The sequence below is a fragment of the Coturnix japonica genome, chromosome 23, assembly GCF_054131305.1.
Source record: "Coturnix japonica strain WE chromosome 23, WE-NBRP24, whole genome shotgun sequence".
Taxonomy (NCBI): domain Eukaryota; kingdom Metazoa; phylum Chordata; class Aves; order Galliformes; family Phasianidae; genus Coturnix; species Coturnix japonica.
In genome coordinates this window covers 5368603-5384911 of record NC_140685.1, presented here as the reverse complement: position 1 = coordinate 5384911, position 16309 = coordinate 5368603, and the positions used below count along the sequence as shown (strand labels likewise).

Genomic DNA, 16309 nt, shown 5'->3' with positions numbered 1-16309 from the left:
CACTAAAGCTTGTGGGACAAGTAGATACCACAGGAGAGCAGGACTCACTGGTAGTTGACTGTTTTATTTGTCCATGTTAGTTTAAGCAGTTTAAAGTACCTGAACTGTTATCCCAAGAATGAGAGCCCAAGGTTGAGACCAGTTCACCATCAGTATATGATGCTGTTTTGAAAGAACACGAGATACCCTAACATAACTTATATATATATTTTTTTTCTGAGATGTATTTAATAAAACCATGTATTTAAAAATAAAACAACAGCAGTTAGTTACTACAGTCCAAATTAACAGTTGGAGTTTAATTGCAGTGCAATCTGATACTTATTCATCACTGATGCCACCACCCCAGCCTGCCTGGCACCCCAAGCTCAGCTCTGTGATGTTAAAGCAGAGCTCCACCGTCCAAAGGCCACACTTTGCTCTACAGCACTTTTGCTGTTTTATTTTCCAGGAACTAGAAGTCTGGACAACGGACTTTGTGCTGCCTGTGACGGTGTGGCTGGCAGGGTTCTTCAATCCCCAGTCTTTCCTCACTGCTATCATGCAGTCTATGGCTAGAAAAAACGAATGGCCACTGGACAAGATGTGCCTTGCAGTGGAAGTGACCAAGAAATACCGGGAGGAAATGACAGCTCCACCCAGAGAAGGCTCCTATGTACATGGATTATTCATGGAAGGTAAAAGATTATTACATCTTGTAGGAGAGGTTTCAGGCACAGGGAAAGCCTGGGTCAGAATTAATAACTTTTGCAAACATAGCAAGAGTTACTCACTAACTTAGTAAATTTGGGAGCAGCTTTTGCAGAGCTCAGCAGTGGAGCCTTTATCCCATGCCAATGTCAGACACAAACCAGCTGAGGGCAGCAGCAGCCCGGTTTACATGCAGAGTTTCACAAACCAGAAACTAAAGGCAGACTGCCTATTGAGAACCCGAGGCCTCAGCTGCTTTAAGCTGCATGGTTCTAGCAAATAAATACATTACGCTACTGTTTAACGTGTGAATAAGACAAATCAGGAAACTCAGAACATAAAACAATTATTGCTAAAATGAATGAGGGGGAATGAGATGGCAGTATCAGCTGAGCACCAAAAGGGCCAGCCTAAACAAGGGCACAGAGCAAGTCAGGCAGCTACTGTAGTTCACACCACAGCCAAGTTCTACCTTCCCCAAGGCAGCTTCCATGCAAACCTGCACTGAAGGGACGAGTGGGGGCAGTTTATTTAGACATCGCACACACGGCAAGGCAAAATGTATTCATGAGTCACAGTGAGACACCAACACGTCAGCCCTAACCACTACTAAACCGTGGCTACCCAGCCTTCAGACTTTACCCTCTCCAACTGTGCTGCTAGAACAACCCCTGCCCACCCATTAGTACTTAAAAAACAGCCTTTTTGAAGTGAAAAATGCTATTGGGCTGCTGGTACCAGGATAATTCTGTACTCGTGCAGGAGCTCGATGGGATATCCCTTCTGGGGCTATCGCAGATGCTCGGCTGAAGGAGCTGACGCCCATGATGCCAGTCATCTTCATCAAAGCCATCCCCGTGGACCGCATGGACACCAAGAACGTCTATGAATGTCCTGTCTATAAGACACGGATGCGAGGTCCCACCTATGTCTGGACCTTTAACCTAAAGACAAAAGAAAAAGCCGCCAAGTGGATCCTTGCTGCTGTTGCTCTGCTTTTGCAGACCTAAACTCCCATGACTATGGAAAGCAGCAAACACTTTTACTTACCCAAAACCCCTTACGTAACTTAGTCTAAAGTTGGTTGCACCACAGCTATTTCAGCAAAGTATTAATAAAGACAGTGCTGGAACTGCTGTTGTGTGGAGACTATTCTTGCAATCCACACAGTTTCTCATGATGGATACTGGCTTTCAGTGGGTGGTTTCTGATAAAGCACTATCCCCCCCCCCCCCAAACTCTCCCTGTTTCCATGGTAGGAGTTACTGCACTAGTAATACACAGTCAGTGTCACATAAATTCCCCATCAGCACAGCAGAAAACTCACCCAAAGCTGCAACTCTGCTTCTTTCAAAAGAAATTCTTGATCAGAGGCGTTACCAGTTTCACCCACAGCTTCACATGTCGACTTGGCTGCTCGAATGTTGATGATGACACCACACCTGAGCAGAGGTAAAGCTGCTCCTGCTCCTGCATAGAGAAAAATCATCCCAGCAACTTGTAAGTGATAAATTAGATACAACAGCCTGTAAGACAAGGTGGAAAACTGGCCATGATCCTGCCAGGATTCTTACAAGCCCGAGCATAACAGTCTCATTCCATGCAGCACAGCTCACAGAGCAATGAACCCACCAAGGACATAGCATAGGATTTGTCCTTCCCAAGCCCCTGCCACAGCACTCCACCTCTGGGTGACTACCACTGCACTAACAAAGCCATCCTCAAGAATTAGCAATTCAACTCTACAAAGAGCAAAGGCAGAAGGTTTTGCCTTTGTGTGCCTTGAAGCATAGCTCTCTTACAGCTGTAGGTTCAGAACAATCCTAGATCCCTTGCAGTAATTGCCAGAAAAGGAAACCTTATCATAACCTCAAGAGACTGGATTACGCACTCCTCTCTATACGCAGCTCAAGCACTGTTTTCAAATGAATATGCAGTCATGATTTCAACTACATTACCAGAAACACTTAAGCTTCTTCACTGTGTACACAACGCTGCTGAAGGAGGAAATGAACCATCATGATGATAATGTGTGCCTATGTCACACGTGTTAGCAGATGTAGAAGTGGTTTTCTTACCAAAGCCAGTTAGGTTTCTAGATTTGCAGGCAAACAAGGAGCAGATCATCTCCTCTAAGTCCACACTTGATGTTTTGACTAGTTTAGTAGTCACAAACAACAGAAAGAACACAGAGTGCAATGCAGAAAGCAGGAACCAGGCGTTGGAAAGGAGCACAGAAACACGAACCAGGAACAGACAGAAGAAGTGTGTGCGCCAAACCAGTCTAATTTTAGAAACCCAAAATGCTATCATCAGTCCTGCTAAGAAGCCTCTGTGTCATGGTCATCTGATACAGCGAGGTAAGCTGATCCCTGAAGTGAGAGCAGTTATCTGAATTGAAATCCAGAGACTTGAACAAAAAAGCTCAGCTCATTCAGGGAGACACCCAGCCCACCTCTTCTTTCCGACCCCCTGCTTTAAAAGTGCTGGTGATATTTGGAACTGGATGTTGCACAACCAAAGGGATTTCACTGCACTGTGCAAGTTAAGAGGTGGCTGCTGCGCATCAGCTGCGATATTAAAAGCTCAGTTATTAATAAGAAGGTTATTACTAAGAAGGCCGAAAGTTTAAAGGGTCAAAGAAAGAAATGTGAAATAGAAAAGCCTGGAACACATCTGATTCCCTGAGAAACGGGCACTGAGAATTCCATTTGCTCATGTAACTGAAAATGACATTTCGGCTGGAGCACTGAATGGAGTTGTAATTTGCACAGAGAGAGAGAGCACTCCATTAAGGCTGTGTCACCCCAGCATAAAATTACGTCCTCTGAACAAAGATCACAGAACAGTAAACAGCCAATCTCAGAATCAGCTTCCAGCAAATGGGGATCATTCAGAGCCCTTTAAATCAGATCACTGCCGCAATGTTTGAGAAAATTCCTCTGTCATGTTTTCATTGATTCTCTCCTTCCATTAGAAACAAGTAGAGGCAAGATATGAATTGAAATATTCAAGCAACTCTTCCAGTAATAGAATTGTTTTTGATTAGATATACTCTGACTCATTCTGTGGAAGAGCCCTGATGCAATAGGGCAATTCCCATTGATCTGTGCTTTTTTATGCCAAGACTCAGCTTAATACAAGGCATTTTTCTGATCTTTAAGTGGCACACAGAGGCACCAAACCTCCCATCAGAGCACTACAAGAGAAATTACAGGGGACGATGTCAGCTCCCACAGAAGATTCAGAGTCGAGACTGACAGAGGTTGGAGAAGCAGCAAGAGTGCTGAACAGTCCAAGCTGCCTAATGAGAAAAGAAAAAGCCTGGGCACTGAACATTAAGCCACTGAAAAAACGCTTGTGTCAACACTAAGAGCTGCTGCACATAATTCTGTGGGCAATGCAATCTGACCAGCCCAGAAATGCTCTTACCGTAGAAATTACGCTAAGATCTGCTGCCCTCATTCACCTCCACAGACCACGGGCAGCCACCCAAGGGCTAAACTGCTTGGCACTCATAGTCCTGCAAAGGATTTCCCAAACGCCTGAGAAGCAAAGTCCTACAGAAGTGTGAGATGGGAGGTTCCAAGGGCCTGACCTCATCAGCTCAGCATGCTGCTACCTTAGCAATGCCCAAATATTGGGGGATAAGGCCTGAGAACGTGCTGCACGAGCAGCAGAGCCAGCAGATCCTCTCTGTGTCTCTCAGCATCCACTGCCTGTGCACTCTGGTACTTGAGTTCACTGGGGACACATGTTCTTTCCCATTATGGCCTCCATTTCCCAGAAACAGGCACTTGTAGCAGGCATCTCATCAATAGTCACTTAACTGACAGCTCCTTGAGACTTCCTATGCTCAAGAAGGTTTTGAATTATTGTGGCTGTAGGGTTTTTATTGCAACTGCGTCATCAGCATTCCCTATGCGACCAAAAAGCACAGCATCCATGTCATCTCCCCAGAAACAGCCGCTTACCTGGTGAAGTTGCTGCTGCAAAGCTTTATTTTCTGTCACTATTGCAACCTGAGCTTCCAAGTCACGATGAACGGATCGATATCCAAAATTAGGAGACCCAATCAAGGTTAGGCAGGGAAGGCTGCTCCCTGCCAGGTACAGCCAGAGGCCTGCAGGAAAAACAGGAGAAGAAAGGAAGTTTGGCAGACAAAGGAAATGTCTGGGGTGGCCTCAAACAATTGCTTCACTTGGAAGAAATGAATTAAACATATGAGATTTACAGCAACTAGAAGTGATCATGACACAAAAAACACACAAAAACACACAAAAAACGACACACTCAAAAACACAATTCCCTGAATTTGGGTGATTCTTGGGGTACACTTGCACAGCCTGCACTGTCCAAACTTGCATGTTTTTCACAGGGGCTGCTGGGACGTGCCCTGAAGAATGTAAATACGCTGCACAGAGGGCCCCAAAAGTAATTCTGAATGAGTAACAGTCATTAAGTTAGAGGTCATTTTGCAACATATCCCAGATGCATTGACATAAGGTAAACGATGCATCAGTACTCTGCAGCAAAAAGAAAACCTTCACCAAGGGATGGAGCATCACACAGGTACATGAGCATTGGAGCTGTCTGTTCTAGGAGCAGAGAACAGTGAGCAACTGTCTTCCTGGGACCTCACAAGACAGAGGCATGAAGAGGCATCTCCCTGCTCTGACAGGTGAATTCACGTGAAATAAGCACTGGTGAGAGAAGTGCTAATTACGACGCCCACTTGCTTCCTGAGGAGTGATTTTCACCAGAAGATGAGTTCAGTTCCTGCCAGGATGAAGGCTTACAGGGCCGCCAACCACACAGCTCTGCCCTCCCTGGGGGGCACAGCCCCAGCGGCTCCTGACAGATGGCTGATCCCCACTGCCAGTCACATGGAGACTACAACAAAGAAACCATACCATAAAAACCACCTAGGCCTTAAAATAGAAACAGGTTTCCTAACTCAACCCCAGAGCAGTTCCAAGAATGCCTTGAGTAAGAAGCTGCCGATTCACCACTGGTTCCTGTAACCTCCTCCCCGCCCCCACATCACACACTCAGCAGCTTCACTGCTGCTTTCAGCTGCACCTCCAGGCCCTGAGCTGGCACTGCCCGTGCTGTGGCTGCCCCACAGTGATGCAGAGGAAGGCAAGGAGCCCAGGAAGAAGCAGTGTACCTCCTGCAGGCTGTGCCAGTGATCATGGCAGCTGCATGGCCTGCTGGTGCCCAAGCTGGGAGGATCTCTGCAGACAGAGCCATGCCAGACAGCAGCCACCATCTTGCTCCTTCTAAGCAGCCACGCAGCAGCCCTTTACTGCGTCTCCTGCTTTATGGCTACCTGGCAGAATCTGCTCAAACAGTGACTCACCTTTCCAGAAAGAGGAAGAGCAGTTTCCCGGCCACCACTCAATAGCAGCAATGCAGGCTTATCTCAGAGCAAACAGCCACCTGCCTGGCATTCTGTCACCTGACACTTGCATGGAAGGGACCCTAATCCCAAAAGATAGCCCTGCATCACCCATATCACCCCACCCAGAAACCTGCTGGTCCACACTGCTGCAGGCAGCCTCATCTTAGCATGAGAACAAAGCGGTAAGAGGAACTGCCAAGTGTCGTGCTCCAGTCCAGGAACCAGACTCCAGGTGCAGTTACCCTTCACTTGCCCCAGGGCTTCCTCCTTTTTCCCCTTCTGCTGAGCCCCTCACACTGCTCCCAGAGCACGGGGCAGCCCACAGCCTCCTGCTGCAGCACAGAGGGTGATGGGCAGGTATCCTCTGGGATCCTGGGAGAGCTGCCATGCTCAGTGAGGGCCAACAAGGGAAACCCCATTGGGAGCCAGCAGTGCCCGGCAAGAGGAGCAACCTACAAAGCACAGAGCCCTCAAGTAGGTGCTTCCTGGAAGGCAGCACACACAGTGCTTCCAGCCAGGCAGGCACCACAAGGCAGTGAGGCAAGGTTTTGCTGCTGCAGAGGCTGATGTCACTGCCACCAGGGCACAGCACACATCAGGAAGGTTCACAGTTTCTATACATAGGCAACTCAGTAACACAAGTGTATTTTCTTTAGACAAGAGAATGCCTACTCAGCAGCTTTCTCTCCCTGCCACCTCTGAACCTTCCTCCGAACGGCCCTGCAGGAAGCCAGTTAAATAGAGGCATTCCCACAGTCTTAGCAGCTAATCTCAAACAAACAAATTGAGCTGAACTACTGGTCAGGGCCCTGGAACAGGCATGTGCTGGCTCAGGGCGCATCCTTCCACCCTTCCCACCAGACACGTGCTGCAAACAGCGACAGTGCCCCCCTGCACAGCCTGGGGCAACTGCTATGTTAGATGGGGCACTGCTCATAGGAACCATGCTGCCCTGGGGGACTGCTGAGCCACTACAGGAAGAGACACAGTGACAGCAGCATGCTGCTCCCAAAGCAGAGCAGCAGAAGGTGCTGCCATGCACAGCAGAACTGCCTCAGATTGGCTGAGCATTGCTTGCATACCATACGTCCCCTGCTGTAAGCAGCCAAGTGTCCTCAGCTATTTGCATGACTACATTCTACTGTGTATAATGTAAGAGGAGAGTCAGCATCTGGATTTTCTGGAAGGAAAACGGAGAGTCAAGTCAAGTTGGGCTTGTGAATGGCCTGACTGCTCTGTCAAGAGAGAACCTGGGACCTTCTGCAAAGAGCTATGATGACAGTACTACATTTATTTATTTATTTATTTTTACCATCTACATTTGTTAAGCAACATCCATTTCTCAACAACTTCCCCTCTGGCTCCCAGAAGGCACAAGGGTGCACCTAATCAGTATCCTGCACTTCACCGTGTGCCATAAAGGGGAGATGGCACAAATTCTCTGAAGTGTGGGGTCACCCCACAAAGTCCTGCTTCCAGGAAGACCCAGAGTCCAGGACTACAACGTGCCCACAGCACAGGGCCCACAGCACAGCCATCACTTCTCTTTGCTCAAACTATCCAGAGGGATACAAGAACCACAATTGCCACCACAGTAATACATGTATATATAAATACCCATTCAGATGCCTTCTTTCATTTCACGCCTAGGCAGTATCTTACTGTCACCATCAGGATGATTCTTGTATAACCCCTAGGACTACATTTAAACTGGAAATCCAGAGGCAAGATATGACTTGGCATAGTTGCCTCCTGGGTGATTCAAATCTTCCAGGCTTAAGCAAGCAGGATGTTCAAACCTTTTGGAGGCTGAATCTAGACTCAGCATCCAAGCATCCCCTCACCAGCTGCACAACCAAAATATATGTAAAGCACACGTCCTTTCTGAACAAGTCCTCCTGAGAAACAGACATCTTACCTTTGGCATGGAAAGTCCATCCAGCTCTTGAGTACTCCTGCAGCTGGATCCTCTCCTGCTGGTGAAGGCAGCAGACCTCATTGTAAAACTGGTGTTCTATGTAAACATAGGCAGAAGGGATGGCACCTGCAACCCCTTTGGCACCGAAGAAACCATTCACCTCTGGTGAGGCCAGAAGAATCCGATACTCTGCCCTAGTGCCCAGAATGAGGTCCATGTAAGCTTGTGTCAGGTTGAAGTACCCTGTGGTGAGGTATACCCTGGCATCTCGTTCAGCCTCTGTCAGCAGTGTCTCTGTGACCATCTCATCTATTTGAATCCCAAAAGGTTTCATTTGGATTAAGGGATAGATCCACGTGTCAGGTTCTGGTTTCAGATCCCCAGGCACTTCAGAGTCATGCTGGGGTAACGTGGAGCTGCCTTGCTGGCTGCTGTGAAAAGTCTTTGCATGAAGGAGTTCTTGTCGTGTCCTGGCAGAATCAATCACTTCCATCACTCTTCGATTTGCTATCTCACAGTATCTCACCTTATCTCCTACAAGAAAAAACAAGAATGATCATCTGAGACCTAAGGGTACAAAGCTATGCTTCGCCTACTGAGTAGCCAGACATCACATCAGAACAAGGAGTCCAGACAAAGACCACACAACTCTCTTCTCCAAAGCTGAACACATTCCAAAAGCAGCAAAGCCACATGGCAGAGGAAAAAAAACATTCAGCTCAAAGAGGGGTTGAAACTTGACTAGCAGCTGCTTGAAAAATCCATTGTTCTCAGTATTCTTCCTAATTCAGTGCTCATCAGATTCCCAGAACAGACTGAACTACAAAATACTAATTACCAAAAATTGCACTATTTTTACAAAACTTTCAGTATGGGTACACACATCTAAAATTACAGACGTTAACACCAGTTTACAAATCCCTCCCTTCCTCTGGATCATATCATCCAACCAGGTAAGGAGACACCCTCCTACCTTGGTAGGGGTGTACCATCCCCTCCATCATCTGGACTGTATCATCTTGCTGTAGCTGCAGAGACACGTCTCCAATTGCATCCACTAGCTCCGTGAAGAAGTCTGCAATCTCAGGAGAGTCCTGCAGGAGAACATAGCGGTCCTGACGATTGGTGAAGTACAAATCACTCAGGTTTGCACTAGGAGAGAAAAGAAAAGTTCCAGAACAGGGTATAGGTATACAAACTTGAACACTCCAGCCTAGGTTGCAGATCTCACTCCAGATATAACAAGACTAAAGTACAAATGGGACATCTCCTTTTGGATCCTGAAGATATATGTTTTTCTTTTTTGAGAAAGACTTTTCCATATAAAAACATCATATGAAAGACCAATAGTTGCTCTTCCATAACAGAAAAGCATTATTATGATCATTATAGAAAGACCAGGTGCAAATAATGAAGTTTAGATAACCCTGGTGGCATCAAAAACTCAGCTAAACCAACCACAGAAAGGCCTGAAGAGGAAAGGACTCACCCGCTCAGGATGACATTATCATCAAAGAGATAGACCTTGATGTGCTGCAGGCCAATGGTCTCATTAAAACGCTCTGGAATCAGGAGTTTGAGAAGTCCACGCAGATTTGGGGTGTGGAAAAGGGAGACACGCACTTGTTCAGGGAATCTCTGCAGCAGCGGAATTAGCATTGTTCGAGAATTCTTCCTGCCTGGGAGACACAGAGTTTTCATACACTGCTTCACCACGTGTGAGGAACAGAATGACATGGCACACCAGCTCCTCAGCTAGAGGCTGCTCACAGAGTACAGTGCCAGCACATCAGGCAGCTACTAGCATTTTTTCTTTTGAATCACTTTTAATTTGCACTTACGTCAACAGTACTATCAACATCTAGAATTATACATCTATAGGTGAATGGGCTTGGAACGGACACCATTCCACACCTAAAGACAACACAGGCTACAAAAAGTCATTGCAGAAGATTAAATGTGTTGCTACTTCCAACACTTTCCCCACTCTTCCTTTAGAAAGGAAAAAAGAGCACGATGGATGAGGACAAATGTACTGACGAGTGAACTAGGCAAGCGAGAAAGCACAAGTCACACAGAGCGCAGCATCTGACCCTGTGATCTTCTGGCTCCTATCAATTACTTTCTGAAGAAGAGCAGCTCAGCTCAAGAATTTTCTGGGAATACACAGTTACTGGTACAGAACAGGACAGGTTTTGAAATGTATGTGATTTAAGCCTATAGGTCCTGTCATTCAAGACAGTCTCTCTCAAAAACGACAGCGTGTCCAGTCTGACTAAAATAAGCTTTTGAAGAAAGTAATGTATCATAATATCTACCCCGAGATCCCCTGGTGTAGTCAAGCAGAATGGAAACTCTGAGGTTTGGTGATTCATTTGCTTGCAATGATTTCTCCAGTGTTTCTTCTAAGCAATTCACCTGCAGAGAGAGATTGTACTACTCATTACGGAAAGCAAGTCAAGCTTTATAAGGAAAGTGTTCAGAAACCAGGAGGTCAGTGGTCATGAAAGTTTCCATACTCTAGTACGAGTATTTCCTAGTCATGCAAAACACTGCTGGTTTAGACACCGCATCTGTCAGACTGGCATCCTACCCTATCAGCCTAAAGCAGCATATGAAAGGGCATCAGTTTTACAGGCATACATTCTTCCAGTCTCTGAACAGCAATTCATTTCAGCAGAAAAAGTTCCAGCATCACTCCCAAATCACAGACTTTCATTACCAACAAAAAACTTTGGCAGGAATGCACACACTATACAGAGGCAGTTTTATTCCTTGGCTACAAGGCTGTCTGTCACATGCAAATTCCAGTCTCATGTACAAGCCCTGACAAAACCAGACACAAATCGCTGTGCAGGACTCAGCCCACCTTTACCCTGCAATGGAATTTGATTCTAACATAATAATTTGGCCAAGGTCAGACTTCTCCCTAAAGGACTTAGAGAATGCTTTTGTTTCTGGAAGGACAGGAAACAGAAAAGGTAAACAACACAAAGCAAAACTGACCTCTGTCTTAAATGCAGAGTGCTAGTATTGAATCTGCAGACTGCATCTGCAGGACAAAACACAGGACTACATATAGACGAGGAAATAAAATCAAGCATGATACCCCAGTCCTGCAAAAGCCCTTGGAGCACTACGCATGCCTGTAACCACTGACAGTCAGAACCTCCCGAGCTCATCCATTCATGAATACGTTCACTATTTCCAAGGCTCTGCTGAAGGCTTAAAATAGAACTGCATACACTTCCCTCCTCCATCCCAAGTATAAGTACATAAATGCAGTGAAGAATCATGAGAAAGCTCTCAACGTGAGGAGAAAATGTACACAAAGTAAATCTGCATGAAAGCTTTAAGGAAATTACAAGTTCATGAACTGCATCTCACATACAGCTCTTACACCGATGCTTTTTGCAAAGGGAAGTGTCTTCTTTCTGCATTCACCCCCACTTCTCAATCCCCTTCCATACTCACCAGCTCCTGTTCGAGGAGCCCTGTTCCCAGGTATAGTGAAGCCATCACCACTCGCTGCTTGGCTGTTTTGATCTGCACCTGAGAGTAGCAGAAAATAAATTCAGGTTCGCCCATGGTCACTGTGATCACTAGGATCTAGCTGTTAAACCACAGAAACACTTCGCACCTGAGGAAAGGCACAATGAAATAAGAGCACAGTAAGGATGTAGAACACACTGGTCTTTCTAGAGCAACACCAGCTCCACTGCTGCACCCAAAAATTAAGGAAATAAGAAGAGCCAATGTTCTCTGGAAAGCTGAGGAACTCGTTCCCTGCTAAAACTCTTCAACACAAGGGAAGTTACAGTACACTAGCTGCAAGCTCTGAGCTGTATCTGTATCACACTAGAAACCCCAGCTTTCATTCCACTTTAAACCTCTGTGTCCCACCCTGTGAACTACTCAGAACCTGGCTAGATCTAAATTCTTGTTCCCAAAGAACATTCACACTTGGTACCCACAACTTACCTTCAAGAGTTCATAGAATTCAGCTGGAGAAGAAAGCACCTTGACATGTGAGCTGGAGATTCCAAACTCTGGAACCAGATTCCTGATCCACTGGAACCTGTGTGCTCCTTCTGAACAAAGGGAGCAAGGCATGGATGTGATCACAGGAACCGGCGGGGTGAGCAGTGGGGCCAGGAGAAGCCATGATGATCTGTGAAGAGATGAAGGAACTCTGTGTGGCAGAGCCTTTGCTACTTACAGACAGCCTCCAAAGAAGGAGCTGCAACCAGCGCCAGTACATTGTAAGGATCCACAAAGGCAAGAAGGCCTTTTCCCTTCCCATATTTCACAGAAACCAAACCTAGAAATAGGAAAACATATGCGAAAGGTGACAGATGTTAACATCATCAGCTCCTGTCCCAAGTGGCAGTGAGAAACAACTTCACCACAAGAGTGAAGGAGAAGAAACAGCTTAGAAGCTGAAGAGACTGAGATGTCAACCCTACCAGCACCCACAAACCAGGTGTCTGGCAGTGCTGCCGCGGTGCAGCTCTCTCTGCCATCAATCACTTCTGAACTCCATCCCAACCACACAAGCTACAGCTCTGCCATGATATATGGTCACTGCCACTTCTAGCTTAGTTCTCAGCCAAGCTAAAGGTTACACGTTTCCATTTCAAGTAAAAACACTGTAAAAGGCACAATGCTTTGTAAGTTTTTTCATGAAACAAACAGAACAAGGAAACAAAGAGATCTAGAACATGCAAAGTGCCTGAAAGCAATGAAGTCCCAACAACACGCCCAAGGACAATGTGTGTTTCAAGGGGTACAAACTGAGGGGTACACAGTGTGAACTAAGCATCACAACCGAGGAACTCAAGGTTTCCTTCCACTTGCATTGTGCACAAGCACTAAAAGAAGGTCAAAGCTCCTCTGACAAACTTCAAAGTAACTACAGGGGAAGCAGCAGGAAGCTCATTCTTTAAGAAGAAATTGCTGAACAAATTTCAGTGCTTTGAAGTCATCTGGAAAAGAAACCAACTTACTGCTGAGAGTCGTGCTTGAGGGGATGACAAGAGGTAAATGGCATTTTTTCTTCTCTGCAGGCTTAACATGCATGCAAAACCATCCAGTCATACAATAACTCCTGGTGGGAGTTTGTCCACATGACAAAACCACATTTCAACACAATTAGCAGCAGTGACTCTCATGAGATCCAGGAATCGAGGAGCGAGTGACCGAACTACATCCCCCAAACTGTACAGAGAACACTCGGGTCTGCAAAACCCGCTCTCAAGAGACCAATGCCAACCAGGACAGAGTGGGGGTGGCCGCCCCATCCGGAATGAACACTGAGTCCCATAGGGATAGGGGGCAGCCACCAGCCTGCATCCCACCCCACTGCCTTCTGCCATCACCACAAACCAACAAGAAACTTGATTACGACCTTTACCAGAATTTGTTACGAGGAACTTTTAGGTTTTACCATAATCCCAAAGCCCAAATGACCACAGATTCCAGGAAGATGATTTCACTCCTTTGCTTCATGATAAAACACTGGATCTTCACAAGGTTTCCGAACACCCTTACGCAGAAGCCAGGCAGCTTTCAGTTGCATTTCTTGGAAAATCCACTAGTTTGTCACTGACTACTCATTGTAACACAAGTCTGAGTCAGTTTGTGCAAGAATTCCTGGGATGGTGACTTGCAGCAGATCATGGGGACTATGCTCAGACTTGACATCCAGAAGTGATAGCGACTTATGGCTGCTGGAAACAACTGGAATGGTTCACAGTAGATGTGGGGGGAGGGAAGGGTGCTCCTTTCAAAGTAGGAAAGAAAGGCAAGAAATACTGGTTTTGAAGCACTCTCAAGTTCATCTTCACAGAACTTGCCCAGGATCTTGCTCAACTTGCGTCCCAAGAGGCACATACGAGATGCCACGTTGTCACTCAGTAGCACTTTTATGTTGGCTTTTTGGCGTTATACAGTAAGAACTAATCAATAAAGGAGATAACTATTTTCCTTATTACTCTGTGGGTAAAACCCAGCCAACGATACCTCCAGAACCAACTACACAGCAGCCAGGAATCCACTTTCACAAAGCACAATTCCAAGCAGCCATTTTCTGGCAAGGATCGAGCACTGCAGGTCAACACACACCCTCACATCCAGTTCAGCTCGACAAGAGCCCCCACCACTGCTGAAGGAGGAACCCCCAGATCCCTTCCGCACAGCACTGATAGCCATTAACCACACACTGGGTTTGTTCACTGCCTCTGCAGCTTAGAGCGCACCTACACTGTTTGATCTTTTAATTCACAGCAGAAATTTCAGCCTATATTCACGCTGTGAGCCTAAGACTTGTACATATACAGAGTAAATCAGGATTTTGCTCTGGCCAACAGCAGTGACAGCACATTAACCGCTATCAAACCAGCACCTTCTGCCCACAGACACAGCAAAAAAGTTCAAGCAGCCACGTCGGTGCAGCAAAATCCTTTCATGTGCAACATGCAACAATTAGGAACCATGTAACATTATGAAGAAATCATCAAAATTCCACACTTCAACAAAGGAGTTTTCAGAGAAATAGAAACTGGTGAAGGGGCCTGATGGGGGGGAAGCCTTCCCATGTATTCCACATCATCAAGTTAACCAGAAAGAGAAAACAGATCTAAAAGGAACCCACCTCAAATCTTTTTCTGCATAAGAAGTTGGCCCCTAAATATAAATGAGGGATTTTCTGTATGCGTTCTATTTTTAAAAGTCGTGGTTTTGGTGCACAGACTGATGAAAGAGCTGAAACGCTTCTTCAGTGTAAAAACCTCATCTGCAGAAAGGAGAGGTGAAGTGAAACTGCGGGGTAAGGCACTGTGCTTTCACCCACACACACGTCACCACGCGGGGATCCACAAACTGCTCCTCTTTGAATTCAGCTGTGCCTTTCCAGGACTCAGTCTAGTAATGCATCAAGAAATGCCAATGAAACCAAAAGTGGAGCCTGCAGAGCTGCCCCTAGATTACACCAAGGGCAAGCAGCAGAGCATTGGGGATAATGAGCTCTGAGACGACTGCAAGCTCAAGCACAGAATGGCTGTTGAGTGTGAGGACATACAGATGTGCTGTGGTGTCAGATATTGCTGTTCAAGACAAGGCCCCACTCATGCAGGGGAGTGTGAGAGATGCTGCATTCACTGCAGCACAATACAAGGCCCTACCAGAGCTCTCTTGCCAAACGCAGCAAGAAGTGATGCCCAAAGACTAGAGAAACATCATTATTAAGATCACAGAATCACAGAATGACCTGGCTTGGAAGGGACCTCAAGGATCATGAAGTTCCAACCCACCTGCTTTTGTTTCATCACCTCTGAACCCAGCATGCGGCTCCAAGCAATTGTAATCACCTCTGCTGTTCTAATAGTTTAGTTTTAGCACGAGCTGTACTCCTAATTGCACAGCCCACAGAAGGAGAAGCACACAACCAAAGGTTCTGCCAGGACCATGGCACAGGGAGTGCAGCACTGCCCAGAGCAACACAGCACTGCCCCAGAGCAACACAGCACTGCCCCAGAGCAACACAGCACTGCCCCAGAGCAACACAGCACTGCCCCAGAGCAACACAGCACTGCCCCAGAGCAACACAGTACCATGAGCGTCCACACATAGGGCCACAGCCACACAGCACAGCATGGATTACCCAGCTCACATAGAGCCATCAGATCCCTCCACCCACCAGCTGCTCCCCAGCCCTGATGCTGCCCAGGTTTCTCCTTTCTGCTGCATGGGTAGGGCAGAAGGGGAGGATCACAGCACTCCGTTTCCAACACCACCTGCCCCTGGGCACCCACAGCACAGCACAGCACACACACACTGTGCACCACCAGCCCCATTCCTCCAGCTCCGAGCCGGGCTCCATGCAGCGCCCATGGCCCGGCTGTGCTGCAGGGGCTGCTTGTGCCAACGGGGGCAGGACCCAGCCCTGCTGCAGGGCGCACCTGGAACGAAGGAGACAAGAAGAGGAAGGAGAGCTCGGTGTGCTTTATGGGCACAGCCCATATGAGCTGTGCAGGGCCAGGAAGGCAGCACCCTGCGGGGAAAGCCGCTCCCCGCCCCCACACGGCGTCTGTGCCGGGCTGGGTCACGACACACGGCAGCCCATGAAGGGGGGGGCTCCTTACCTGCGGGCTCGGCGGTCTCGGCCCCTGGCCAGGCGGTCGGACAGGCGGCCGAGCAGAGCGGCCAGGCCCGGAGCTCCCCGCGGCAGCCAGGCCGCCAACCGCCGCCACAGCGCCGCGCCCCCCGCAGCCGCCATCAGCGCCGCGACTTCCGCTTCC

The 16309-nt window shown here is 47.3% G+C and overlaps 2 protein-coding genes across 3 annotated transcripts in view; one reads left to right on the top strand and one right to left on the bottom strand.

Annotated features, from left to right (window-relative positions):
* The window catches only part of DNAH17 (dynein axonemal heavy chain 17), a 28000-nt gene extending 26178 nt beyond the window's left edge, over positions 1-1822 (top strand). The window contains exons 80-81 of the mRNA XM_085522898.1: positions 452-677; positions 1453-1822. Coding sequence (XP_085379024.1) covers positions 452-677; positions 1453-1700 — 474 coding nt within the window. The 3' untranslated portion in view covers positions 1701-1822. The remainder of the gene's footprint in view (positions 1-451; positions 678-1452) is intronic.
* PGS1 (phosphatidylglycerophosphate synthase 1) lies at positions 45-16309 on the bottom strand. 2 transcript variants are annotated; one of them, XM_015879912.3, is made up of 10 exons: positions 16154-16309; positions 11994-12183; positions 11487-11564; positions 10331-10430; positions 9502-9691; positions 8986-9164; positions 8013-8546; positions 4665-4813; positions 2018-2160; positions 45-1634 (listed from the first exon to the last, which is right to left on the bottom strand). In XM_015879912.3, exons 1-9 carry the CDS (start codon positions 16285-16287, stop codon positions 2041-2043), a joined length of 1674 nt encoding a protein of 557 aa, XP_015735398.1. In that variant the 5' UTR covers positions 16288-16309; the 3' UTR covers positions 45-1634; positions 2018-2040. The 2 variants fall into 2 exon arrangements, with proteins under 2 accessions (XP_015735398.1, XP_085379027.1); XM_085522901.1 differs by lacking the exon at positions 10331-10430 and having other exon boundaries at positions 16154-16285.